A 27,825-nucleotide genomic window follows, 5' to 3' on the forward strand; every position below is an offset into this window, starting at 1 on the left:
ATTCCTAAATGCTTAGCTTTGGTGCACACAGCAACTGAAAAGCTTCCCTTTCATGCTGGTTGGGTGGCTTCTAGGACACTGGAGATGGTGCTTTTTTGTTTTTAACTACACAAGGATCCACACACCAAGGGTTGTATCCAAGGCTCGTTCTATTCAGAGTAAACCCCCTGAATAGTAACTTGGGTCCATTAATTTGAGTGGGTCTACTCTGCTGGATGCAACCCAAAGAATATGGCATTCAGTTCTCCTTCCAGGCACTGATCTACCTCCCAAAGCCTCCTGCTCAAGAAACCCTTTTGCTGCAAAACAAACCAACATTCCAGCCCAACAACAGAATAATTAGAGAATGAGCAATGAGGTGCATTTAAGGAATTGGAAGTAACTCTGCTGCCAGGCCAAAAATTGGCTCCTTGCCGTGAAAGGATGGAGGCACACCTAGATGATCCGCTAACATTTTAATTGTACTCACTGGCCTGGATACAGCGAGCAAATTAAGAGAGAAATATTTATCATTTAGGCGTCTTTCTGCCAGATGCCCAATGCTGAAATACTTCTCCCTTCCTTGGAGACATGATTTCGGCTTGCTAAAAGTCACACTAGCTTGCACAAGCACACATTTCTGCAAAGGGAAGCACAATTTATAAATAGCAAGGGGTGTGGCGGTCAAGTGTTATTCCGTTGCAGATGCCTTCCTAGAATTCCTGGGGCCCAGGGCAGAAAACCTAAGTGATGCCTCTCCCATGCTCTGTTAAGCTGTAAAATAAAATAAAGTCAGGCACCCTAAATTCTGCCACCTGAGGCAAGCTGTCCAATCCTGCCTAGTGACAGGGCCTCTCCTTCCTCATCAGAGTTGAGGAATCTGCCACCCTTCAATTGCTGCTGGACTCCAACTCCCATCAGTGCCAACCAGCAAGGCAAGCAGTGAGGGATGATGGGAGTTGTAGTCAGGGGAGCCCCAGGTTCCCTCTGCCTGCCGGAAGAGAATCTGACATACCAGAGGCAGGGAACTGTGGCCCTCCGGATGTTGTTGGACTACAACTCCCATTATCCCTGACTACTGGCCATGGCAGCTGGGGCTGATGGGAGCTGGAATCCAACAACATCTGGAGGGCCATAAGGGAGCCAGCATGGTGTAGTGGTTAAGAGTGGTGGACTCGTAATCTGGTGAACCGGGTTCGCTTCCCCGCTCCTCCACATGCAGCTGCTGGGTGACCTTGGGCTAGTCACACTTCTCTGAAGTCTCTCAGCCCCACTCACCTCACAGAGTGTTTGGGAAAGGAGAATGTGAGCCGCTTTGAGACTCCTTAGGGTAGTGATAAAGCGGGATATCAAATCCAAACTCTTCTTCTTCCCCCATCCTGTACCTAGGCAGACCTCGCAACAGAACTCCTGCATGCACAAAAAGCATTGCATTAATAACTTGAATTTTGCAAACAAAATTATACAAGTGCATGCAATTTTGTTTAGCATGTACCATTTTGTGACTGCAATGTTTTCTTTCCACCTTAAGATACAGAATTTAGGTTTTCACCACTTCCTTGGGTACTGTCAAGGGTGCTCCGTAGCCAAAGGAATGCTCATGGAAGATAAGTTACCTCTTCCTTGTCAAAGATAGCATAGAGACCTACGGACACCAATGTAGGGTCTAAACAGCTATTCCAGGCCTGCAGTTGCAGCAACAGGGGGCCACTCCCCCTCCACGCGTTTATGTACCTTCCCTTGACGGGCTACACACATGTAACCAGAGACTGAGCCTGCATGGAAACTTCCTCTGCTCCTCTCTTTTCAGTTCCCTCCTGGTTCTGGGAGACAGTGGTACATGAGAGGGCAGGGAAGTACCTGCTCCTTCACTTAGATAGATAATTTATTATGGTCGGAGACCAGCTTATAAAACACACTTGGGGGTACAATCCCAGAAGGAAAACAAACATTTAAAACAATGTACAACAATAAATTTAAAATTTATAAATGTGATAAGCGTATAGACACTTAAAACTTTTAAGATAAGCTACCGCAGAGAAATGACCCAGAGTCACACATGGAACCGAGTTTGGGGATTTTCTTATCAAACTAGTTTGGGTTGGGGGATGGTCTGCGCCTACAGTTCTGTGCACAGAATCTGGCGACCATCCGGGTTGTCTTATGATCTTTGCCTAACAGGAAAAGGTCAATTTTTGTTTTTCCGGGAGGTCAGTGAGCCTCACCAACAGGGGATCAATGGTCTCACTACATGCCTCTTCATAAAAGGGACATCTAAAGAACAAGTGCTCTGGGCTTCCTATGTCCCCCAATGAACAGGCACAAAGTCTCTGAGCATATGGGACTTTTTAAAAGGATCCTTCCAGGACCGGCGAGAGCAGAGCCGAGCTTCTGGCGAGTGTAAGAGCCCTCCTTGCATTTTTGGATACGAGAAAGAAGAGATCTGCTGCCGGCGCGGCTATATCTCTCTCGATTTCTCCAATTTTATAGTCCTGTTGTCTATGATTCTTTGCCTGACCATAGCTTTTGCCTGGCCCAACCTGGCTCCTTCACCTGCCTGGCCTCCCTCCCTCTGCTCCACTCTCCAACCCATCCTGTGGTCCACCCTCCAGCTCTGAAGCTTCCCCTGCCTCCGACTCTTGCCTCCTGACCAGTACAGCTCCCCACAAATCACTGCCCCCCTCCTAAGTCAGACTCCATCGCTTCTTCCCCCAGGATCTACTGTATTTTTCACTCCATAAGACGCACCTGACCATAAGACGCACCTAGTTTTTAGAGGAGGAAAACAAGAAAAAAAATTCTGAACGAAACACTGGATGTATGATTTTTGTGGTTCATGCTGTGGCCACAGACATGATATGTGATTTGACGGTGAGTTTGGGGTAAAGGTACCCCTGCCCATACGGCCCAGTCGTGTCCGACTTTGGGGTTCTGCGCCCATCTCACTCAAGAGGCCAGGGGCCAGCGCTGTCCGAAGACACTTCTGGGTCATGTAGCCAGCATGACAAAGCTTCTCTGGCGAGTCAGCACCAGCGCAGCACACGGAAACGCCGTTTACCTTCCCGCTATAAAGTGGTACCTATTTATCTACTTGCACTTAGGGGTGCTTTCAAACTGCTAGGTGGGCAGGAGCTGGGACTGAAAGATGGGAGCTCACCCCGCCGCGGGGATTCAAACCGTCGACCATATGATCGGCAAGTCCTAGGCACTGAGGTTTTACCCACAGGGCCACCTGCGTCCCTAGTTTGGGTTGCCAAATGCAAAAATCCTGAGAATCCATGTGGATCCATGCCATTGCGGCCCCACGAAACAGTGGATGCGTGATTTTTTGATGCAGGCTATAGCCATGGACATGCTATGTGATCTGATGGTGAATTTGGGGTGACCCAGTGCCAAAAACCTGAGGATCCACGTGCTTTTACCTTCCCCCTCCCAGGCAGCCTCCTTTATCTCTAGAATCCCTTATCCCTCCCAATCGCTTGCCGGTTTTGTTTCAACACCCCCTTCCCTCTTTCTATATATAAAAAAGGCATTATTTGCTTTTTGCCCCTGGGCAATTCGGCTCTAGGGACCATGCATTCGCACCATAAGACGCACAGACATTTCCCCTTACTTTTTAGGAGGAAAAAAGTGTTGTCTTATAGAGCGAAAAATACAGTGGTGCCTCGCAAGACGAAATTAATTCGTTCCGCGAGTTTTGTCGTCTTGTGATTTTTTTCGTCTTGCGAAGCACGGTGTCGGAAAAGTTTCGGAAAAGCTTCAAAAATCACCAAAGTCTTCAAAAACCTCAAAAAAGGCTACCACACCACGTTCTATGAGTTGCTCCTCGAAGTCAAGTCGCAACTGTATTAACGGTGTTAAGAAAAAGGAAACAAACTTGAAAGATGTTTCCATCTTGCGAAGCAAGCCCATAGGGAAAATCGTCTTGCAAAGCAGCTCAAAAAACAAAAAAACCTTTCGTCTTGCGGGTTTTTTGTCTTGCGAGGCATTCGTCTTGCGAGGTACCACTGTACGGTACTTAGCAGCATCCAGCCAGCCCCTGACAGGTACCTGGCATGGAAAACTAGATGATGTCGCCCTCTTATTACAGAGATTCTGAAACCATCCTGCCATTGGGAATGGGTGGGTTTTGCGTACAGAACCCAACATGAAGAAAACGCTTCTCCTGAGGTTTACTGTTATGGAACAGTTTCCACTCAGAAACAATCCAACTTTTGAATAACCAGCAACCACTCAGAATAGACTCCCCTCAAGAGACGATTCAAAGGACAAGCATGGCTTCCAAATACGAGGAAAGTTTAAATATCAGATATTTATTACACTTCTTATAATAAAAGCGTAAAAAAGCAACCACAGTTGAGTCGAGATTAGTCCTCAGGCTTTCTGTTTTGAAAAGAGAGTTTTGCAACCTAATTTTTTTTTTTACAAGTGATCTGTGTGCAGATTTACGAGTGATCTGTATAGTTTGCGTGCCAGAAGAGTCGGCTCCAGAAATACAATCTTGATTCTTTCAAGGATGCAGTGTTATCATTCGGCCGCAAACAAAATCTGCCACCAGATGGCTGGCCAGAATCAAGTCAATCCACTTCGTCTCATTTGCATGAGCACAGCTCAGGAGCACAAAATGCAACCAACAATGTAATCTTCTGTCGATCAAATACCCGACACCAGACTCCCGAGAAAAGGCCAGGAATGATGGAGAATCCCATGCGCATTATCACTTTTGGACGCAATGGGATGGCGCCACCTTGTGATCCTTATTTAAATGCATAATTGCCACAGACTTTCCAGGAAAACCAAAGATGGACGCATCATTTGCGAAGCATCCTTATTGAAGGTCTCTCAGTTGCCACTGTCCCCTCCTTTTGGCCCAGCTTGCAATCCCCATTTAAACCGAAACCGGGTGGTCCAATGGTCTTGTTGTTGAATTCACTCGGAGGAGAGATCCTGACTGTTCCTGTTCGCTTGCAGAATGGTCAAAATCCACAGCTGGACACAGCAGCACCTGCAAAACCAAGGCAGAAAACCAAGATGCCAACTTAATTCTTATTTCATTTATATAGTGCTGCATTTTTAATCGTAACGGGTCACCGCGTATTGCACGTTTTAAATCAGGGAAATTTGTATTTCAATGTTTCAATGGGGTTGTTTTATTGTGTATCTTAATTAATGCTTCATATTTTTAATGCTTGTGTAACGTAGCCCATCTAGGAGAAGGAAGACTCTGATCCTAAACTGTTGCATAAAACACTCATTTGTGAGAAAGGCTTCGGGAGTAAAACCTGAGGTACAATCCATACTCGCTGCCTTGTGGGACAATTTTGGGAGAAGGAAGTCCTAAGGAGTAAACCCTAACTACACAGATCAGATTAAAAACTTTAAAATATTCAATTTAATTTTTTTAATTTAACTATTTACTGATTGTTATAATAAAACCTTTAAGCGGCTAACAAAAAACCCCCCATTAAAATAATCAATAAGAGACTGTTAAAAGCAGGTATTTAAAAGATAACAGTAAGCTTAGTAAAGGTAAAGGGTAAAGGGACCCCTGACCATCAGGTCCAGTCGTGACCGACTCTGGGGTTGTGGCGCTCATCTCGCTTTATTGGCTGAGGGAGCCGGCGTACAGCTTCCGGGTCATGTGGCCAGCATGACTAAGCCGCTTCTGGTGAACCAGAGCAGCGCACGGAAATGCCGTTTACCTTCCTGCTGGAGCAGTGCCTATTTATCTACTTGCACTTTGATGTGCTTTCGAACTGCTAGGTTGGCAGGAGCAGGGACCGAGCAACGGGAGCTCACCCCGTCGCGGGGATTCGAACCGCCGACCTTCTGATCAGCAAACCCTACCTAGGCTTTGTGGTTTAACCCACAGCGCCACCCTTAACAGTAAGCTTAAAACAAATTAAAACACATGCCGAGCAAATTTGATCACCACACAGACCCGCCCATGGCCATCAAAAACTGATGGATTGTTTTGTAATTCTTATGCTGTTGCAGAAAGATTCAGCTAACGGCATGCTCTGCATTGCGCCAATTTATTTAACCATTGTACAATCCTATACACGTCTATTCAGAAGCAAGTCCCATTGAGTTCAACAGGGGTTTTACTTGCAAGGTGCACAGGACTGTTTAGAGAACGTAATGCAAACATTCAGCAGAGTGCCTTGAAAGCTCACTCCCGGAAAAACAGGGTAGTTAACAATGTACCAACAGCTCTTCTTGGCTCCAGCACAAATGACTGTTTGTTCCTTTCTTGTCTACCTCCCAAAGTTGCACGTTCATTTGCAGAAAACGGAACAATAGGATCTGCCCGTGTTTTAGTTACTGTTAAGGCTGCAATTGGCAGGAAGTCCGAGGGTGGGGGTGGGAAGGAGGCAGCCCCTGTGATGACCAGAAAGCTAAAGAGGAAATCCAACACAGTGAACATCTTCCCATGAAGGAGGAAGTGGGAGAGGATGGCAAACACCGCAGTATGTGATGCCTAAAGTTGTAAGGGGTGGGGAAAAAAGCCTTGCAGGATCAGGCCAGTGACCTACCAATTTCTCACAGTGGCCAAGCAGACACTCTAAGGCAGGGATCAACAAACTTTTTTAGCAGGGGGCCGGTCCACTGTCCCTCAGACCTTGTGGGGGGCTGGACTATATTTTGGAGGGGGGGGGAATGAACGAATTCCTATGCCCCACAAATAACCCATTTTAAATAAAAGGACACGTTCTACTCATGTAAAAACACACAGATTCCCAGACCGTCCGCAGGCCGGATTGAGAAGGCGATTGGGCTGGATCCGGCCCCCGGGCCTTAGTTTGCCTACCCATGCTCTAAGGGGAAGAATGGAAGCAGGATCCGAGCTTAACAGTTCGCTCCTGGCTTGCAATTTCCAGCAATTGCCATTCAGAGGCGACAGTAAATACAAAATGTAGCCATGAATTTGCGAAAAAGATAAAGGTAAAGGGACCCCAGACTGTTAGGTTCAGTCGTGGCCAACTCTGGGGTTGCGGCGCTCATCTCGCTTTACTGGCCGAGGGAGCCGGTGCACAGCTTCCGGGTCATGTGGCCAGCATGACTAAGCCACTTCTGGCGAACCAGAGCAGTGCATAGAAATGCCATTTACCTTCCCATCGGAGCTGTACCTATTTATCTACTTGCACTGGTGTGCTTTCGAACTGCTAGGTTGGCAGGAGCTGGGACAGAGCAACGTGAGCTTACCCCGTCGCGGGGATTCGAACTGCCGACCTTCTGATCAGGAAGTCCTAGGCTCTGTGGTTTAGACCACAGCACCACCTGCATCCCTTTGATGAATTTGCCTATTCCTCTTTAAAGCCGTCCAAGGTGGTGGGCATCCCTTTGGAGTGAGTTCCACTGTTTAACTATATGCTGTGTGAATAATTGCTTCCCCCTTCTGTCTGCCCTAAGTCTTGTCAAGCCAGTCAGTCAGTCCCCCTTTCCCAAGGAATTCTGGGAAATGGAGCACTGTGAGGGGAAACGGGGTCTCAGCACCCTTATCAAGCTACAGCTCCCAGGATCCTCTGGGGGAAAGACGTGACGCAGCGGTTCTCAACCTGTGGGTCCCCAGATGTTGTTGGACTACAACTCCCATCATCCCTGAGCTCTGGCCTTGCTAGCTAGGGGTGATGGGAGTTGTAGTCCAACAACATCCGGGGACCCACAGGTTGAGAAAGGCTGGTTTAAAGCAATATAATACTTCTGTCCTCCTAGTGGCGCAGCAATAAAAGGGCTTGCACATTTACGAAGCTAAGCAGGATCTAGGGTGGTTTCAAACTGGGTGGGGGACTGAGTGTTGAGATTCTAGCATTGCAGGGGGTAGGACTAGATGACTCTTGGTGTCCCAGGGAGGCCACCTCAGGGCTGCTAACACAGTGATTTGTTTTCACCTGTGGAGACATACTCCATTGTCTCTTGAGAAAGATGGGTGCAAAAAACCCACTCAATATTATTATTATTATTATTATTATTATTATTATTCTCGAGTTTCTAAAGGTACGATTTCTAGGCAGGTTTTGCACATTTCTCCTTCCAGAATGGGCAGCAAGCCTGACATTTATTTCCTTGCGAAGGAAAGCAAAGGAGATGCTTCTCTCGATCTCCTTTTTTAAAAGTAGCAATAATGGAGCTCAGGCAGGACTGCATGAATATTTGGTCTGCTCCTATTCAAGCCTTGCAGGAACTGTATACTTGCCCCCTCTGCCGCACTCTGCACTGCGAAGAATGGAGAGCTTTATTTCAAAGATAGGACCTGAAATCTAAGTGGGGTGGATATCAATTGGCGCCTGCTTGCAGCCAGACCTGATCAATGCGGATAAAGCTCTTGAGGTACTTGACCAGAAGTGAAGCCAGGAATACAGGTAAAAAAATAAAAGTCTCTACTGTACATCTCTTTGAGGAGATGTACAGTACATCTCTCTACTCTACTGTACTCCTCTTTGAGGAGGAGAAACTGAAGGGAAATCTGTTCCAAGTATTTTCAGCTGAGTGAGCAAAGAAGAACTATGATTAAGATCGACCTCAACCAATCCTTCACGTTCCAGAGGGTCCACTTGCACCCTGCTATAACTAAAATTTCTGCGGCTGTTGTTTGTTTTAAACTGTTTTTAAGCAGCGGTTCTCAACCTGTGGGTCCCCAGATGTTGTTGGACTACAACTCCCATCATCCCTGATGTTATGTACTGAGTTGAATAGGATCCAAAAGGCAGCAGTCTGATTGGTCCTAGAACAATAGGATTCAGAATGCAGCAGTCTGATTGGTCCTAGAACAATAGGGTCCAGAATGCAGCAGTCTGATTGGTCCTAGAACAATAGGGTCCAGAATGCAGCAGTCTGATTGGTCCCAGAACAATAGGATTCAGAATGCAGCAGTCTGATTGGTCCTAGAACAACAGGATTCAGAATACAGCAGTCTGATTGGTCCTAGAACAATAGAGTCCAGAATGCAGCAGTCTGATTGGTCCACAGGAGCCACCCAATCCAGCTCCAGGTGGAAGTGAATCCGCAACCAGATTGGCCTACAGGTGAATCCCGGAATTAGCCAATCACGTAGGGCCCATTGTGTAAATAATGTATATAAAGCAGACATTCTGGGGGAACTTCCATTCCTCCTCACCACTATGAGCTGAATAAAGAGCATGAAATCCACTCTCAACTCCGAGTATATTTCACCTGAGCTCTGGCCTTGCTAGCTAAGGGTGATGGGAGTTGTAGTTCAACAACATCTGGGGACCCCCAGGTTGAGAAAGGCTGGTTTTTAAGGCTCAATTTTTAATTGTTGCAAACTGCCCTGGACAGAGTGAAGGTCTCTCTATACAGTAGACAGAGGCAGAGAGCCAACCACTGTCTACTGCAACTAGGAGGTCTCCTCCTCTTCCTTCCAGCTAGAATTTGTACATTGCCAAAGAACTGAATTTTCAATACAAACACACGCAGTCCCTGGAAACCGACAGGAGCGAGGTTAAACGACACAGACAACGATCAACTACCCTCGTTATGCCCTTTGACCATAATGCATATGCAAACAGAGACATGGGATGCTACAAACGCAACCTTCCCAGGGGCCCAAGTTGTGTTAGCAAAGGCCGAGAACAAAGACCTGCCGGGAAAATATTATGGATCTTTTCCTTTGAACTTGCAACGAAGGTCGTGGAGGACACTGAGCTGAGAGGAAGAGCCTCCTTGCCTGCTTTTGGGAACAACAGGAAGATGTCGACCTGCCTGGTTAGTGCCCAATGCCTGCATTGAGTGTTCCAATGTGGGGTGGGGATTTCCCCACACTTTTCTTAAGATGGGGATTTCTTCCTTGCACCAATTCAGTGAGTCACTGCCGCTCATTTTATGGCGGAAAATTGAGAACTACACAAGAACTTCTGTTTCATCCTTTGCCAACCAGATGCCCTGCAGAAGTTCTGGAACAGGAGGCGGTGCAGGGACCAGGAGCTGCCCTGCAAAATATCTGGAGGTTTTACTAGAATTTTAAAGGATGTTTGGCTTATGCTGGATAGCAGAGCAGTGCCCGTTTTTAGAACCTTGTGCTTGATGCACACAAAATCAGCTGGACTTTCTGAAAATCTTTTCCTTTTAGCTTCTTCTTAAAAGAAAAGAGAAAGGGCAAGAGGGAGCTTTTAAAACTGTGATGAGTTTGAAAACGTTGAGGAAATCCTCAGAAGGACTTCTGCAAACAGGACGGCCACTATCCCAGAGGACAGAATCTCTGCATTGTGCACAACCACTTATTCAAAAAACATCTGAGGTGACATCTGCACCATACATTTAAAGCAGCGTCGTGACTGTTTTTGTAAGACATCTTGACTCCCGGTTCTGGGGGAAAGGCGGAATAAAAATGGTAATAAAAAGGTAACAGAATTAGGGACGTGGGTGGCGCTGTGGGTTAAACCACTGAGCCTAGGGCTTGCCAATCAGAAGGTTGGCGGTTCAAATCCCCTCGACGGGGTGAGCTCCCATTGCTCGGTCCCAGCTCCTGCCAACCTAGCAGTTCGAAAGCACGTCAAAGTGCAAGTAGATAAATAGGTACCGCTCTGGCGGGAAGGTAAACGGTGTTTCCGTGCTCTGCTCTGGTTCGCCAGAAACGGCTTAGTCAGGCTGGTCACATGACCTGGAAGCTGTCTCCTCGGCCAATAAAGTGAGATGAGTGTTGCAACCCCAGAGTCAGTCACGACTGGACCTAATGGTCAGGGGTCCCTTTACCTTTACCTTTTTAATTTGATGGGTCTTCTGTTCTCACCTGGTATTCTTCATCCCGCAAAGCTCGTGAGATTTCCATCACTCCACTGATTTCAAAGCTTTCTGTCTGCTTGTGCTTCTTCATGATCAAGCTGTCCACTACCCAGAACATAACAGCCTTAAAAAGGGAGAAAAACAAAGGGGGCAAAACTATTCATACAGTCGTACCTTGGTTTATGAACAGCTTAGTTCTCGAACATTTTGGCTCCCGAGCGCCGCAAACCTGGAAGTGAGTGTTCAGGTTTGCGAACATTCTTTGGAACCTGAACGTCCAACGGGGCTTCTGCAGTTTCTGATTGGCAGCAGGAGCCTCCTGCAACCAATCAGAAGCCGCCCTTTGGTTTCCGAATGTTTTGGAAGTCGAACGGACTTCCGGAACAGATTCCGTTCAACTTCCAAGATACAACTGTACTTGAAGAACAGAGGGGCAGACATTAGGTTCTGTACTTCCAGGGTGGAAAACCTGAAATTCTTCGCAGGAGATAGGTATATTTTGTTGTTGCTGTTGTTCAGTTTTGGGTCCCCACTAAAATGTAAGGAAGATTCCGTGTCAGGACAGTGGTACCTCAGGTTACATTCGCTTCAGGTTACAGATTCCGCTAACCCAGAAATAGTACCTCGGGTTAAGAACTTTGCTTCAGGATGAGAACAGAAATCATGCTCTGGCAGTGCAGTGGCAGCAGGAGGCCCCATTAGCTAAAGTGGTACCTCAGGTTAAGAACAGTTTCAGGTTAAGAACGGACCTCCAGAACGAATTAAGTTCTTAACCCGAGGTACCACTGTACAAAAAAGCGCAAGAAAAGAACAAGCAGCACCCAGACACATAAAACAAAAGCCAGCGTTTTGGAGGGTGGCGCAAATCCATTCATGGTTCCCTGGCAGGACTTCAAGGAACTCATTTACAAAAAGCAAAAGTTAAGAGTGACTGGTCAGAAACAAAGCCATCCTCTGTTTCTTCTAAGCATTTAAACAGAACGCTCTCCTGCCACAGGGCTCTGACATCAGAGACATACCGCTGTAACAGGGGCATAGCGTAGGGGGTGCCAGAGGGGCTGTGGCCCTGGGCACAGATTTTTTAGGGGGCGTGAAGTGGGTGCCCCCATGCAGGTGTCCCCCAGCACAGCATAGCCTGGCGCTACTCTTCAGCCATTGGTGGAACCAACACTCGCGGAAAGGAGCACCAGGCTGTGCCGTGCTGGGCACCTGGTGTGGGGGCACCTGCTTTGCACCTGCCAAGTGCTGCATCGGCTGCCCAGCGGGCAGCAGGGGGCACAGCATGTGGTTGTCGCTGTCCCCAAGCGGAATCGCAAGGCTCAATTCTGGGGAAGCTGGCGCGAGAAGGGCAAGACAGCCGTGCCGATCGGGGCTGGTATGGCCTTGATGGGGGCTGGGCAGGCGAGGTGGGCTCTGTTTGTGCCCTACCCCTGGCATGGGCACTTGTGCGCGTGCACACACACAACCGCACACACAACCACTCCACCGCTGCACTGTAAACTAAGAGACTATGATTTCTTGTGAACTGTAACGTCAGCACAAATACCGAGGGTAGAGGTAAAACCGAGTTTTGGTCAAGAAAACAGCTGCAACGCACTCAACTTATATGATCCCAAAACGCTTCGTTGCAAAATAACGACTGTCTCAGTGTGGAAAATGATAGCAAGAAATTAATTTATAATGAGCTCACATAGTAACACTACATGCCAAATCTTTCTACGCCCCTCCCCGGCTGAGGGCTTCCTACTGCTCTGCCATTTTTAACAGCAGATGAAAAGATTTCCCATAAATGCTCTACGTTTTCTTCTTTTAAACAACAACCACCGTACGATTTGTCATTTGATAGAACAAGCTGGGGTGCAGATAGCAGCTTCCTGGTTTTTTTTAACTAGCATGTTTTTATAGCTCCAGTCCAATCCCCTTTAAAAATAATTGTGCTCTGTCAGATGTGCAAAAAAGCCAACCTCCTTAAACCAGATACAGTGGTACCTCTGGTTACATACGCTTCAGGTTACATACGCTTCAGGTTACAGTCTCCACTAACCCAGAAATAGTGCTTCAGGTTAAGAACTTCAGGATGAGAACAGAAATCGTGCTCCGGTGGTGCCAGGAGGCCCCATTAGCTAAAGTGGTGCTTCAGGTTAAGAACAGTTTCAGGTTAAGTACGGACCTCCGGAACGAATTAAGTACTTAACCCGAGGTACCACTGTACCGTCATCACTACTTGTGCTCGTATTATATATCCTTTAGATTTCTGCAGACATGCGAAATGCCTGTTGTTTTCCAAACTCTTGCTTCTTATTGAAGAGAATTTGAGAATGCAACTTTCTGGTTTCGTTGCCTTGCCAAGAGGTCTCCGGATTACGGAATCCGTGGGTTCTGGTCAGTCTCCTCCCACCTCTTTTTCCAAAGCCTCAGAGCGAAAAGAGAGGGGTATTTGTTCCTCTTCATCCGGGGCAGACAATTAAAGGGCAAATCTTTTTAATGCTGCACTGAGCTTTCAACCTCAGCGTCAGCTTCCCAGCTTCAGAGAGAGCCAATCGCCATTGCTCTGTGGCAGAGAACCTGTTTTATATGCAGAAGGTATTGATCCCTGGAACCTCCAGGTATGGCTGAGAGGCCTGTCCGAAATCCCGGACAGCTATTGCCAGTCAGCATAGCCAATACTGACCTAGATTGACCCACGGTCTCCACCCAGCATAAGGAGGGTTTCCTATGTCATCATGAACCAGCATGGCATCGCTGCCAATCAATAATGGACAAATCTGTCAATTTTAGTCTCTCTCTCTGTTTCTCATGTTCGTCTTTAAAGCTCAGTTCTCCATCTCAGTTTGTGGAATTTATTTATTTATGTTTTTAGTCTGCACGAAAATGCACTAGCACTTTTATCTGTAAGCCCCTTTTCAGTCCTGCCAGGGAAAAAGGCAGGGTATAAATAAATATACAGTAGTACCTCGGGTTACATACGCTTCAGGTTACATACACTTCAGGTTACAGACTCCGCTAACCCAGAAATAGTGCTTCAGGTTAAGAACTTTGCTTCAGGTTGAGAACAGAAATCGGGCTCCGGTGGTGCGGTGGCAGCGGGAGGCCCCATTAGCTAAAGTGGTGCTTCAGGTTAAGAACAGTTTCAGGTTAAGAACGGACCTCCAGAACGAATTAAGTACTTAATCCGAGGTACCACTGTAGTTTACATTTATATTTATTTAGTGCTAATTTCTCCCTCGCATTTTTATAAGCAGTTTGCCCTAGTTGACGCAGAGCTGTAGCTAGGTGATCTTGCGCCCCTGGCAGAACCGTCCAGATTGCGCCCCCCAGCCAAGAAAAATAGGGGAGCCCCCCCCCCATATCATATAAAGACCCTCTATTAAAAACCTTTTCTTATGAGGCAATAATCAATATTTTTTTATTTATAAACATATTTATGGGCATATTTTAGCCGATTTGCACCCCCCCCTCACCTGCACCCATGGCAGGGGCCTTCCTTGCCACTCCCTGAGTGGACGTTATTTTTGCAAAGCAATTTCACCCAATATAATGCACTTCCATTACACTGTTTTGCACGAATCTATGCATTTCTAAGCACACTTGACCCAGGGTATGTACTTAATATAAGCATTACGTGCTTGAAGAGACGACTGTGTCTCAACACACTTCCCCACCCCCCAGAAAGTGTGAATTAGGTATGTGTGCCTTTAAATATAACAGAATCAAATTTCTCCCTGATTCATACCTCCATTCCGTCCGGCTTTGCTCAGAGCTCAGCCACCACCTCATATTTCCAAAGGCTGAGCTCTTCCTCCACATCAGTATTTTATCACAGGGTGAAAACAGTCAGAAAGCTCAAGATTTCCTCCCAGAAGTTACTCACGTTGACTATAAAAGGGACCACAAGCATCACCAATACCAGCTCCAACTGTGGATCAGGAATGTAGTTCAGAAGAATCTCTTGAAGCTGGAGAAGGCATAAAATACCATACACTTTTTAAAGAGATTAAATGTGTCTTGCATGCTTACTAAACAAGGTCTGGTCCATGTGATCCCCTTCAGATATTAGGTAGGACTACAAATCCCATCATCCCTACCCACACTATCTAGAGAGGAAAGGGTACATTTGCAGTTGAGGACATTCGTAAATGTGCCTTGCCAAGTCTGAACATGTTACAACTGGCTTCACGCAGAGTTGGTGAGTTTCAAGCCCAGCGTTTCAGGAAATCTAGACACCCAAGTTGTTCGCGATTTTCCTTTCGTCTCACAATGATCTACAGATTTTAAAACTGCAGCCACGCATCACACTCAGCTGTCCCCAGCCCACTTGGGAATGTGTTCGCAAGAATGTGTGAATCAGGGATTCCTTCGTGGTGGTTAAAGGTAAAGGGACCCCTGACCGTTAGGTCCAGTCGCAGACGATTCTCATCTCACTTTACTGGCTGAGGGAGCCTGCGTACAGCTTCCGGGTCATGTGACCAGCATGACTGAGCCGCTTCTGGTGAACCAGAGCAGCACACAGAAACACTGTTTACCTTCCCGCCAGAGTGGTACCTATTTATCTACTTGCACTTTGATGTGCTTTCGAACTGCTAGGTTGTCAGGAGCTGGGACAGAGCAACGGGAATAATAATAATAATAATAATAATTTATTATTTATACCCCGCCCATCTGGCTGGGCCTCCCCAGCCACTCTGGGCGGCTTCCATAAAAACCAAAAATACAGTAAAATCACATGTTAAAAACTTCCCTGAACAGGGCTGCCTTAAGATGTCTTCTGAATGTCAGGTAGTTGTTTATCGCTTTGACATCTGCTGGAAGGGCGTTCCACAGGGCGGGCGCCACTACCGAGAAGGCCCTCTGCCTGGTTCCCTGTAGCTTTGCTTCTCGCAATGAGGGAACCGCCAGAAGGCCCTCGGCGCTGGACCTCAGCGTCCGGGCAGAATGATGGGGGTGGAGACGCTCCTTCAGGTATACTGGACCGAGGCCGTTTAGGGCTTTAAAGGTCAGCACCAACACTTTGAATTGTGCTCGGAAACGTACTGGGAGCCAATGCAGGTCTTTCAAGACCGGTGTTATATGGTCTCGGCGGCCGCCCCCAGTCACCAGTCTAGCTGCCGCATTCTGGATTAATTGTAGTTTCCGAGTCACCTTCAAAGGTAGCCCCACGTAGAGTGCATTGCAGTAGTCCAAGCGGGAGATAACCAGAGCATGCACCACTCTGGCGAGACAGTCCGCAGGCAGATAGGGTCTCAGCCTACGTACCAGATGGAGCTGGTAAACAGCTGCCCTGGACACAGATTTGACCTGTGCCTCCATGGACAGCTGTGAGTCCAAAATGACTCCCAGGCTGCGCACCTGGTCCTTCAGGGGCACAGTTACCCCATTCAGGACCAGGGAATCCTCCACACCTGCCCGCCTCCTGTCCCCCAAAAACAGTACTTCTGTCTTGTCAGGATTCAATCTCAATCTGTTAGCCGCCATCCATCCTCCAACCGCCTCCAGACACTCACGCAGGACCTTCACCGCCTTCACTGGTTCTGATTTAAAAGAGAGGTAGAGCTGGGTATCATCGGCATACTGATGAACACCCAGCCCAAACCTCCTGATGATCTCTCCCAGCGGCTTCATGTAAATGTTGAAAAGCATGGGGGAGAGGACAGAACCCTGAGGCACCCCACAAGTGAGAGCCCAGGGGTCTGAACACTCATCCCCCACCACCACTTTCTGAACACGGCCCAGGAGGAAGGAGCGGAACCACTGTATGACAGTGCCCCCAGCTCCCAGCCCCTCAAGACGGTCCAGAAGGATGTTATGGTCGATGGTATCAAACGCCGCTGAGAGATCCAGCAGAACTAGGAAACAGCTCTCACCTTTGTCCCTAGCCCGCCGGAGATCATCAGCCAGTGCGACCAAGGCAGTTTCAGTCCCATGATGAGGCCTGAATCCCGACTGGAAGGGATCCAAATGGTCCGCTTCTTCCAGGCGTGCCTGGAGTTGTTCGGCAACCGCTCGCTCAATCACCTTGCCCAGGAATGGAAGATTTGAGACTGGGCGATAATTGGCCATCGTGGCCGCATCTAAAGATGGTTTTTTAAGAAGCGGTTTAATAACCGCCTCTTTCAGCGGGTCTGGGAAGGCTCCCTCACGGAGGGAAGCATTCACCACCCCACGAAGCCCATCGCCCAGTCCTTCCCGGCTAGCTTTTATAAGCCAGGATGGGCAAGGATCCAGGAGACAGGTGGTTGGTTTCACTCGTCCAAGCAGCCTGTCCACATCCTCGGAGGTAACAGATTGGAATTGATTCCACTCAACTTGACTAGACAGAACTCTAGCACTCTCCCGCCCCGGCCCTGCTCCCACGGTGGAGTCTACTTCTTCCCGAATCTGAGCGATTTTATCTGCAAAAAACTTTGCAAAATCATTGCAGGAGAACATGTGGCCCGTACTGGGCCCCGATGTTGCAGGTGGTTCCGCTAAATTGTGAACCACCTGAAAAAGTCTCCTGCTGCTGTTTTCTGCAGATGCAATAGAGGCGGTGAAGAAATTCTTCTTCGCCGTCGCTATCGCCACTTGGTAGGCTCGACGTTGAGCTCTAACCTGTGTCCGGTCAGATTCGGAATGAGTTCTCCGCCACCGGCGCTCTAGCCGTCTCAACGATTGTTTCATTGCCCTCAGATCCGTGGAAAACCACGGGGCTGTCCGGGCTCCATGCAATCGGAGAGGGCGCTTCGGAGCCAAACAGTCAATAGCCCTGGTTAACTCCACATTCCAGCGGGCCACCAGGGAATCGGCTGAAAGGCCATCAACATGGGATAAAGCATCCCCTACCACTCTCTGGAAACCATTTGGATCCATTAGGTGGCGGGGGCGGACCATCCGAATTGGTCCCACCTCCCTGCAGAGGGGATGGGTCGCAGAGAAGTCCAGTTGCACCAGGAAGTGATCTGACCATGGCACTTCTTTCGTTTCGCTTTTACTTAGTGTCAGATCACCAACATCCATAGAGGTAAACACCAGGTCCAAGGCATGTCCACGGCTATGGGTAGGGCCAGACTTATTCAGGGACAGCCCCATGGAGGCCATGCTTTCCACGAAGTCCCGAGCGGCCCCTTGTAAGGTCGTGTCGGCATGGATGTTAAAATCCCCTAGGACGACCAAGCTAGGTGTCTCCAGGAGAACATCCGCCACGACCTGAAGCAGCTCGGACAGGGAATCCTTGGTGCAGCGGGGAGGTCGGTACACCAAAAGGAATCCTGTACTGCCCCTATTGCCCAACTTCCAGAACATGCACTCAGAAAACTGGGTCTTCCCAATAGGACGCCTGGTGCAAACTAATGACTTCCTAAAAATCACTGCAACCCCCCCTCCCCGCCCACATGACCTGGGTTGCTGTGCGTAAGAGAAACCTGGTGGACAAGCAGCAGCAAGGACAGGCCCATCTGCTTCATCCAGCCAAGTCTCTGTCACACATGCCAGGTCAAGTCCTCCATCCATGATCAAGTCATGGATGGCAGTGGTCTTATGAATCATTGACCTTGCATTGCACAGCAACACTTTCAGGTCATGTGGGTATCCCTTGCTGATTCTAGTATCCATCCGGTCAGGACCAGACCCGGAGGCAGGAATAGTCCTCAGACAACGACTAAACCTGCCCCCTCTGTAATGACATGGTCTAGTCTTAGCGTAACTCCTCCTCCTACCCGTGATCACTGAGATCAGTTGTCCCAGTGCATCCCCCCCTGTGGAACATGCCCCAGCCATTTTGTGGGCTGGGGCCCACTCCCCGGCAGCCCTGACCCCTCCCCCTAAGAACAAAATAACACCTTAAACAAACAAACAAAATCAATAAAACAATACAAACAAACAGAATGTAAAAATTACAAAAAACATCAAAATAATAATAAAAAAATAATTCCCCAAACCCACCCACACATCCATCCCACCCCCACCCCCCACATACAAAAAATCCAAAGAAATTTTTTTAAAAACATTTTAAAAACACTCTGTGCCCCTCCGGCAATAACTGTCCTAGTGAGGCCTGTCAGGCCCCGCCCTGGGCCAGATGGTAAGTGGCAGGAAGGAGCAGGGCCCTCAAGCACTCACTCAGGGGAGTCCTCCTGGGCAGCAGGCCGCAAGCAACACGCAGTCCTTATGAGGCTTCAGGCCCCGCCCCAGGCCAGATGGTAAGTGGCAGGAAGGAGCAGGGCCCTCAAGCACTCACTCAGGGGAGTCCTCCTGGGCAGCAGGCCGCAAGCAGCACGCAGTCCTTATGAGGCCTGTCAGGCCCCGCCCCAAGCCAGATGGTAGTAAGTGGCAAGAGCAGGGCCCTCAAGCACTCACTCAGGGGAGTCCTCCTGGGCAGCAGGCCGCAAGCAGCACGCAGTCCTTATGAGGCCTGTCAGGCCCCGCCCCAGGCCAGATGGTAGTAAGTGGCAAGAGCAGGGCCCTCAAGCACTCACTCAGGGGAGTCCTCCTGGGCAGCAGGCCGCAAGCAGCACGCAGTCCTTATGAGGCTTCAGGCCCCGCCCCAGGCCAGATGGTAAGTGGCAGGAAGGAGCAGGGCCCTCAAGCACTCACTCAGGGGAGTCCTCCTGGGCAGCAGGCCGCAAGCAGCACACAGTCCTTATGAGGCCTGTCAGGCCCCGCCCCAGGCCAGATGGTAAGTGGCAAGAGCAGGGCCCTCAAGCACTCACTCAGGGGAGTCCTCCTGGGCAGCAGGCCGCAAGCAGCACGCAGTCCTTATGAGACTTCAGGCCCCGCCCCAAGCCAGATGGTAGTAAGTGGCAAGAGCAGGGCCCTCAAGCACTCACTCAGGGGAGTCCTCCTGGGCAGCAGGCCGCAAGCAGCACGCAGTCCTTATGAGGCCTGTCAGGCCCCGCCCCAAGCCAGATGGTAGTAAGTGGCAAGAGCAGGGCCCTCAAGCACTCACTCAGGGGAGTCCTCCTGGGCAGCAGGCCGCAAGCAGCACGCAGTCCTTATGAGGCCTGTCAGGCCCCGCCCCAGGCCAGATGGTAGTAAGTGGCAAGAGCAGGGCCCTCAAGCACTCACTCAGGGGAGTCCTCCTGGGCAGCAGGCCGCAAGCAGCACGCAGTCCTTATGAGGCTTCAGGCCCCGCCCCAGGCCAGATGGTAAGTGGCAGGAAGGAGCAGGGCCCTCAAGCACTCACTCAGGGGAGTCCTCCTGGGCAGCAGGCCGCAAGCAGCACACAGTCCTTATGAGGCCTGTCAGGCCCCGCCCCAGGCCAGATGGTAAGTGGCAAGAGCAGGGCCCTCAAGCACTCACTCAGGGGAGTCCTCCTGGGCAGCAGGCCGCAAGCAGCACGCAGTCCTTATGAGACTTCAGGCCCCGCCCCAAGCCAGATGGTAGTAAGTGGCAAGAGCAGGGCCCTCAAGCACTCACTCAGGGGAGTCCTCCTGGGCAGCAGGCCGCAAGCAGCACGCAGTCCTTATGAGGCCTGTCAGGCCCCGCCCCAAGCCAGATGGTAGTAAGTGGCAAGAGCAGGGCCCTCAAGCACTCACTCAGGGGAGTCCTCCTGGGCAGCAGGCCGCAAGCAGCACGCAGTCCTTATGAGGCCTGTCAGGCCCCGCCCCAAGCCAGATGGTAGTAAGTGGCAAGAGCAGGGCCCTCAAGCACTCACTCAGGGGAGTCCTCCTGGGCAGCAGGCCGCAAGCAGCACGCAGTCCTTATGAGGCCTGTCAGGCCCCGCCCCAGGCCAGATGGTAGTAAGTGGCAAGAGCAGGGCCCTCAAGCACTCACTCAGGGGAGTCCTCCTGGGCAGCAGGCCGCAAGCAGCACGCAGTCCTTATGAGGCTTCAGGCCCCGCCCCAGGCCAGATGGTAAGTGGCAGGAAGGAGCAGGGCCCTCAAGCACTCACTCAGGGGAGTCCTCCTGGGCAGCAGGCCGCAAGCAGCACACAGTCCTTATGAGGCCTGTCAGGCCCCGCCCCAGGCCAGATGGTAAGTGGCAAGAGCAGGGCCCTCAAGCACTCACTCAGGGGAGTCCTCCTGGGCAGCCTTGCGGGGATTCAAACTGCCAACCTTCTGATCGGCAAGCCCTAGGCTCTGTGGTTTAACCCACAGCACCACCTACGTCCTTATAGTTTTCCCTATTCCTTCCTTGCGAGCAGATCCGCTGGTTAAAAACAAACCCAGGGTTTCAGGTGTCTCGTCTGTTGCTCAAAGGAATGTGTCACAAAGTTTATACCCAGAACAAACTTAGTTGGTCTCTAAGGTGCTACTGGACAATTTTTTGATTTTTTTACAAATTCACCCATTAGCCATGCATGAAAGTTTGGGCGACTCCACTGAATCTAACCCAAGAAGTATCTCTAGACCAGGGGACAGCAAACTTTTTCAGCAGGGGGCCCGTCCACTGTCCCTCAGACCTTGTGGGGGGCTATATTTTGTGCCCCACAAATAACCCAGAGATGCATTTTAAATAAAAGCACACATTCTACTCATGTAAAAACACCAGGCAGGCCCCACAAATAACCCAGAGGTGCATTTTAAATAATAGGACACAATCTACTCATGTAAAAACACACTGATTCCCGGACCGTCCATGGGGCAGATTGAGAAGGCGATTGGGCCGGATCCAGCCCCCGGGCCTTAGTTTGCCTACCCATGCTCTAGATTAAGGTCCCATCTGCACTATGCATTCAAAACAGTATCGTACTGCTTTAAGCAGTCAGGGCTGGGAATCCTGGGAATTGTAGTTTAAGAAGGGTGCTGAGAGCTGTTTAGAGACTCCCTCTTCCCCTTACAGACCTACAATACCCAGAGTTCCCTAGAAAGAGGGATTGTTTGTTTCATCACTCAGAACACTGCAGCTCCCTTATCCAACGATAGTTCCCAGGATTCTTTGGGGGAAAGCTTTGGGACAGCTTGTTCCCCTCCCTGTCCTCAGGCCAAGCCTTTTCTGCCTCCTCTTAAGGAACAGTTAACATACACCTTTCTTACCTTCGTCCAGCCAGGAATGAGCAAGACAAGGCCAACTGTCGTCTTCTCAAAGACCATAATCAACAGGTAGAGGATGCACTGCCCAATCCAAGCAGCTGCTTGTGGAGGATCGCCTGGAAGAAAACGAAACGATGGAGGTGAAGCCCAAGTCCGTGGGCCTATAAAAGAATCGGCAAAGCTGACATGGAAGCCAATCACCCAATGGCACTCAACAACCACCAGCTGCTTCTTCCTTTACACTGATGCATATCTGCAAGACAACAGAGAGCCGTTGTAGTACAGTGGTTAGAGTGTTGGACTAGGACCTGGTAGATAAAGATAAAGGGACCCCTGACCATTAGGTCCAGTCGTGGCCGACTCTGGGGTTGCGGCGCTCATCTCGCTTTATTGGCCGAGGGAGCTGGCGCACAGCTTCCGGGTCATGTGGCCAGCAGGACTAAGCCGCTTCTGGTGAACCAGAGCAGCGCACAGAAACGCCGTTTACCTTCCCGCCGGAGCGGTACCTATTTATCTACTTGCACTTTGACTTGCTTTCAAACTGCTAGGTTGGCAGGAGCTGGGACAGAGCAATGGGAGCTCACCCCGTCGCGGGGATTCGAACCGCCAACCTTCTGATCGGCAAGCCCTAGGCTCTGTGGTTTAACCCACAGCGCCACCCGTGTCTCTTAGGACCTGGTAGACCAGGGTTCAAATCCCCACTCAGTCCACTGGGTACACTTGGGCCCAGACACTTAACTCTCAGTCTAAACTACCTCACAGGGCTGTTGTGAGAATAAAGTGGGGAGGAGGAGGACTATTAAGTGTCAGGGACAGGGCAGAGGAGGAATGGTGGAGACCGCTGCCCCCCAGCCTGAACCTTCCAGAGAAGAAGACAACAGTTCAGAATTATAACAGGGGTTTTTGAGGGAGGTCACAGTTCAGAGGCAGATGAGGGGGAAAGCTGGGAAATAATGGGAGGAGGAGGAGGAGAAGGAGAGAAGAAGAAGAGTTTGGATTTGATATCCCGCTTTATCATTACCCGAAGGAGTCTCAAAGCGGCTAACATTCTCCTTTCCCTTCCTCCCCCACAACAAACACTCTGTGAGGTGAGTGGGGCTGAGAGACTTCAGAGAAGTGTGACTGGCCCAAGGTCACCCAGCAGCTGCATGTGGAGGAGCGGGGAAGTGAACCCGGTTCACCAGATTACGAATCCACTGCTTTTAACCACTACACCACTCTGGTGGAGAAGGAGGAAGAGGAAGAGGAACCACCAGTGGGGTGACAGCTGACGGACACAGTGTCTTTAGAAAGCATTCCAGACCAGCCCCCTCTCCCAGCACCCAGCAAGCCTTGAAAGCAGGAGAGCAAAAAGCTCAAAGGCAGAGGGCACTTTTCAGCACCCATAGAGATGGTGAATGAGGAAGTGCAAGAGACACCATCAAAATCTTAAGGAGATTCTGGGCCCTTGGAGAGTCTCCTATCTTGAGGATCTGAAATACCAGAAGCTGTGAGGGTTTGCTGGCATGTAACCAGCCACCCTTAATCATGTAGGCAGGACGAGTGAGAAGAACATTGTAAGCAGCAAGAAATGAGAATTTATTCAGGCATTCTGAAATGATTGTGTTATGAAGAAAAACGTTCAGCCTCGTTCAAAAGAAAATCCAGATGTTCTCTTGCGGGGATAAAAAGACGGTTGCTACATTTCCAAAAGTTACGTAAGATTTAGAAGCAACCCAGTGGCTCACTGACGTCAACCCTTTGCACAAAGAGCAAATTCTGGAGAGTCAGTACACTGGTGTGGAGACCAGCAGCGCAGAGACTTGGCTTCAAGTGGGTACCGAGTTTTGTGCGAGAAGCCGTGCACCTTCCTTGCCCTATTTTGCTCTGCGAGAGAAAGAAGACAATGCCCTTGTATGTTTCACAGCACAATTCACTGTTGGTGCTGACCTTTAAAGCCCTTAATGGCTTCTGCCCTGTCTACCTGAAGGAGCGTCTCCACCTCCATCATCCAGCCCGGACACTGAGGTCCAGCTTTGAGGACCATCTGGCGGTTCCCTTGCTGCGAGAAGTGAAGCAACAGGGAACCAGGCTGAGGGCCTTCTCGGTAGCAGCACCCTCTCTGTGGAATGCCCTTCCGTCAGATGGCGTAACTATATAACCCTTAGAAGACATCTGAAGGCAGCCCTGTACAGTGGTACCTCGGGTTACATACGCTTCAGGTTACAGACTCTGCTAACCCAGAAATAGTACCTCGGGTTAAGAACTTTGCTTCAGGGTGAGAACAGAAATTGTGCTCTGGCGGCGCGGCGGCAGCGGGAGGCCCCATTAGCTAAAGTGGTGCTTCAGGTTAAGAACAGTTTCAAGTTAAGAATGGACCTCTGGAACGAATTAAGTACTTAACCCAAAGTACCACTGTATAGGGAAGTTCTCAATGTTTGAAGTCTTATTATGTTTTATGTGTGATGGAAGCTGCCCAGAGTGGCGGGGGCAACCCGGTCAGATGGATGCGGTTCAAATAATATTATTGTTATTGTATCTGGCCCCGCCCATTATCTCCCCCCAATAAATTTTTGTTGTTTTCTTTCTTTCCATACATTCCATACATATTCTTTCTTTCCATACATTCATCAATATATAAACCTTTTTGCTCTGCCGAGCTGTGACCTCCCTCCCTCCCTCCCTTCAGTTGATATCCCTTATCACTTTCTTTTCACGTATTTTATCATCACATTTTATCTATTTTACAGTGTAGGAGTTACTTCAATCCTGCTAGTGTTTTTAAGTTTTTGCAGCTGTCCTACTCAATAAATTTACAGTGGTGCCTCGCAAGACAAAATTAATTCGTTCCGCGAGTTTTTTCGTCTTGCGATTTTTTTTCGGCTTGCGAAGCACGGTTTCGGAAAAGTTTTGGAAAAGCTTCAAAAATCACCAAAGTCTTTAAAAACCTCAAAAAAGGCTACCACACCGCGTGCTATGAGTTGCTCCTCGAAGTCAAGTCGCAACTGTATTAACGGTGTTAAGAAAAAGGAAACAAACTTGCAAGATGTTTCCGTCTTGCGAAGCAAGCCCATAGGGAAAATCGTCTTGCGAAGCAACTCAAAAAACCAAAAACCCTTTCGTCTTGCGAGTTTTTTGTCTTGCGAGGCATTCGTCTTGCGAGGTACCACTGTACTCCAATTGTCCTGGAATCTCTGATCTCTGTTCCAAATCCTTCTGGTCAGTTTGACTAGCTCCGCATAGTCTGTCATTTTCGACTGCTACTCCGTAATGGTAGGAACTTCTTGTGATTTCCCATTGGAAATTGGCCTCAACCATTATCAGCAAGTGGCCCTCAGAACATTGCCCAGAAGGTTAATGTGGCCCTCGGGCTGAAAATAGATTCCCTGCCGCTGAATGATGTAACGACATTAACATCATTCAGGCATTGCACAGAACACAGGCAAAGGCTCAAATGGTCAGGGTCATGGGCAAAAAAACCCTTTGTCTTCCATGGCCGTGAGAGAGAACAAATGGATTGTTTCCTTTCTGCGATTGAACTCTGCTTCTCTTAAGCTCGTAATCTACTCCCTGCCAGTGCGCAGTGACCCTTGAAGAAGAAAAGGTTAGCTGACAGGAAAAAAAGAAAGACAGACAAACCCACAACAAAACTACAGGGGCCTTTAAACATCTCGCAGCTGTTCCAACGCCACTAAACATTTCCAGATGCAATGTCAAGCTCGGGTGCAAATGATGTGCTGTGTAAATTTAAAAAAAACCAGCATAGCTGCCCACCTGCTACTGCCAACTGGGATGGGATGGGGAAAGCACTGCAGATACAACCAAGTTCTCTCTCTGCTTGCAACCACATAAAACAAGTTTTGCACCCCTCAAAACGCTCAGTTATTCACTGCGGCATCAGCGCAAAGAACAGATGTCCCCAAAGATCTGAACACTGGAAGAGAAGGGGGGGGGTAATGAAGATTTAGAGGCACGAAGACATCTGCAAAATATTTTCTTGCGAAAAAGAAGAGGGTTGCAAATGAAGTGTTTATGGGAGAATTTATAGGCCAGGGTCCAGAAGAAATGGGGGGAATTAGTTTGCATGCCTGAGGGAGCTCTGGGTTTGTGTTTCTCCAATACCAGTCCTGCTGTCCTCCCTTCCCAGTGCAGGGTACGGTGTTTGGGGATCTAGGGCGGACCCCCAAACTGTTTGTGTGATGTGCCAGTGGGGGGGGTGTTATTCCAGGGCAATTGAAAATCCCACAAGACTGGAGGCCTTTGTGTTTGGCTAGGGGTGGAGAATAATGTCTGGGCTGCCTTTTTAAGCACATTGACCTAATTATGACCTCCTGGACTAATGATACCTGGGCCGGAACAAATTACCCTTTGGATTCTGCACATTTTGCAAAATAGTTGTTTTTATTTATTTTTTAAAGGACCAAAATACATTTTAAAAACCACTGCATTTTAGGACGAAATACGTCAAGACCATGGGTAGGGAAACTAAGGCCCGGGGACCAGATCCGGCCCAATCGCCTTCTAAATCCAGCCCACAGACGGTCCAGGAATCAGCATGAGTAGAATGTGTGCTTTTATTTAAAATGCACCTCTGGGCTATTTGTGGGGCATAGGAATTTGTTCATTTCCCCCCCTTCAAAATATGGTCCGGCCCCCCACAAGGTCTGAGGGACAGTGGACTGGCCCCCTGCTGAAAACGTTTGCTGACCCCTGGTCAAGACGGACAGACAGAAAGAGCTTTTTACTACAGATATTTTGGAATAAATCTTTCTTTTAAATCTTAGGTGGGTTCTTTTTCTTTTTTGGAATTGTTTGGTTGGGTACTTTTCCGGTCTGTATTTCTGTTTTTTATTTGCATCTGGGTTTGTAGAGCCAATATTCTTTCATCCATCTCTTCATAAACATAAGGGCTAGAAACCTGTTTCCTGTATGTCTGTATTATATGTGGAAAGAATGAAAGCTAACATCCTCAGGAAGCTGAATTACGTTCTGCGCTTATAAGTGCTTCTGACACTCCTGAGGAATTGCAGCACATTCTACAAAACATCCCTGGCCAGTGCCAATAGTCGAAGTGTCTATTTACAAAATTAGAAATATGTCACAGCGATGCACACTAAATAGGCAAAAACCGCCCACAAGTTATGATTCACTTGAACCTTTTCTTGGCTCCTTTTCCAAATGCAATGCCTAAAAAGGAACGTGCACAAAAGGCTCAAAAACCCAACAAACCCACGTACCTTAAAACAGATACAACAACGATAGCAGAAAGCGGTAAGACCTGCAAGAAAAATTGCTATTGATAACTGTTTTGTTATCCAAGCTGATGGAGCAACTAAAATTCACCTTAAATGACCAACAAGTTTATTATGCCACAAGTGCAAGGAAACTACACTTTCTGAGTTCTTCAGAGCACATCCCCTAATACTATGGTTCCCCCATGGACCACATGCAAATTGCTGAGGGTCTTGGCAGACCACTTCATAATTCTTCCGTTCACTGTAGCAACTGTAATGTGCTGTGATAGATGATGCATGATTTTTAATTACTGTATATTTTTCCAGAAACACTGCAGGAAACCTGGATAATGCTCACAGGCCACAGTTTAGGAACTGCTGCCCCCAATGAACTTGCTGCCTTTTAAGGCACCACAAGGTTTTTGTTGTTGTTGTTTAGTCATTTAGTCGTGTCCGACTCTTCGTGACCCCATGGACCAGAGCACGCCAGGCACGCCTGTCTTCCACTGCCTCCCGCAGTTTGGTCAAACTCATGCTGGTAGCTTCGAGAACACTGTCCAACCATCTTGTCCTCTGTCGTCCCCTTCTCTTGTGCCCTCCATCTTTCCCAACATCAGGGTCTTTTCCAGGGAGTCTTCTCTTCTCATGAGGTGGCCAAAGTATTGGAGCCTCAGCTTCAGGATCTGTCCTTCCAGTGAGCACTCAGGGCTGATTTCCTTCAGAATGGAGAGGTTTGATCTTCTTGCAGTCCATGGGACTCTCAAGAGTCTCCTCCAGCACCATCATTCAAAAGCATCAATTCTTCAGCGATCGGCCTTCTTTATGGTCCAGCTTTCACTTCCATACATCACTACTGGGAAAACCATAGCTTTAATTATACGGACCTTTGTTGGCAAGGTGATGTCTCTACTTTTTAAGATGCTGTCTAGGCCTGTCATTGCTCT

General features: G+C 48.8%; 1 protein-coding gene across 1 annotated transcript in view; it reads right to left on the reverse strand.

Annotated features, from left to right (window-relative positions):
• Window positions 1–4,272: 4,272 nt before the first annotated feature.
• LOC114605780 (store-operated calcium entry regulator STIMATE-like) overlaps window positions 4,273–27,825 on the reverse strand; it is a 44,557-nt gene continuing 21,004 nt past the window's right edge. Inside the window, exons 5-8 of the mRNA XM_028747355.2 lie at window positions 21,672–21,784; window positions 14,594–14,677; window positions 10,730–10,846; window positions 4,273–4,984 (exon numbers count right to left, since the gene is read on the reverse strand). Of these exons, the coding sequence (XP_028603188.2) occupies window positions 4,868–4,984; window positions 10,730–10,846; window positions 14,594–14,677; window positions 21,672–21,784 (431 nt within the window). The 3' untranslated portion in view covers window positions 4,273–4,867. The remainder of the gene's footprint in view (window positions 4,985–10,729; window positions 10,847–14,593; window positions 14,678–21,671; window positions 21,785–27,825) is intronic.

This window comes from Podarcis muralis, chromosome 10 (assembly GCF_964188315.1).
Source record: "Podarcis muralis chromosome 10, rPodMur119.hap1.1, whole genome shotgun sequence".
NCBI classification, from domain to species: Eukaryota; Metazoa; Chordata; class Lepidosauria; order Squamata; family Lacertidae; genus Podarcis; species Podarcis muralis.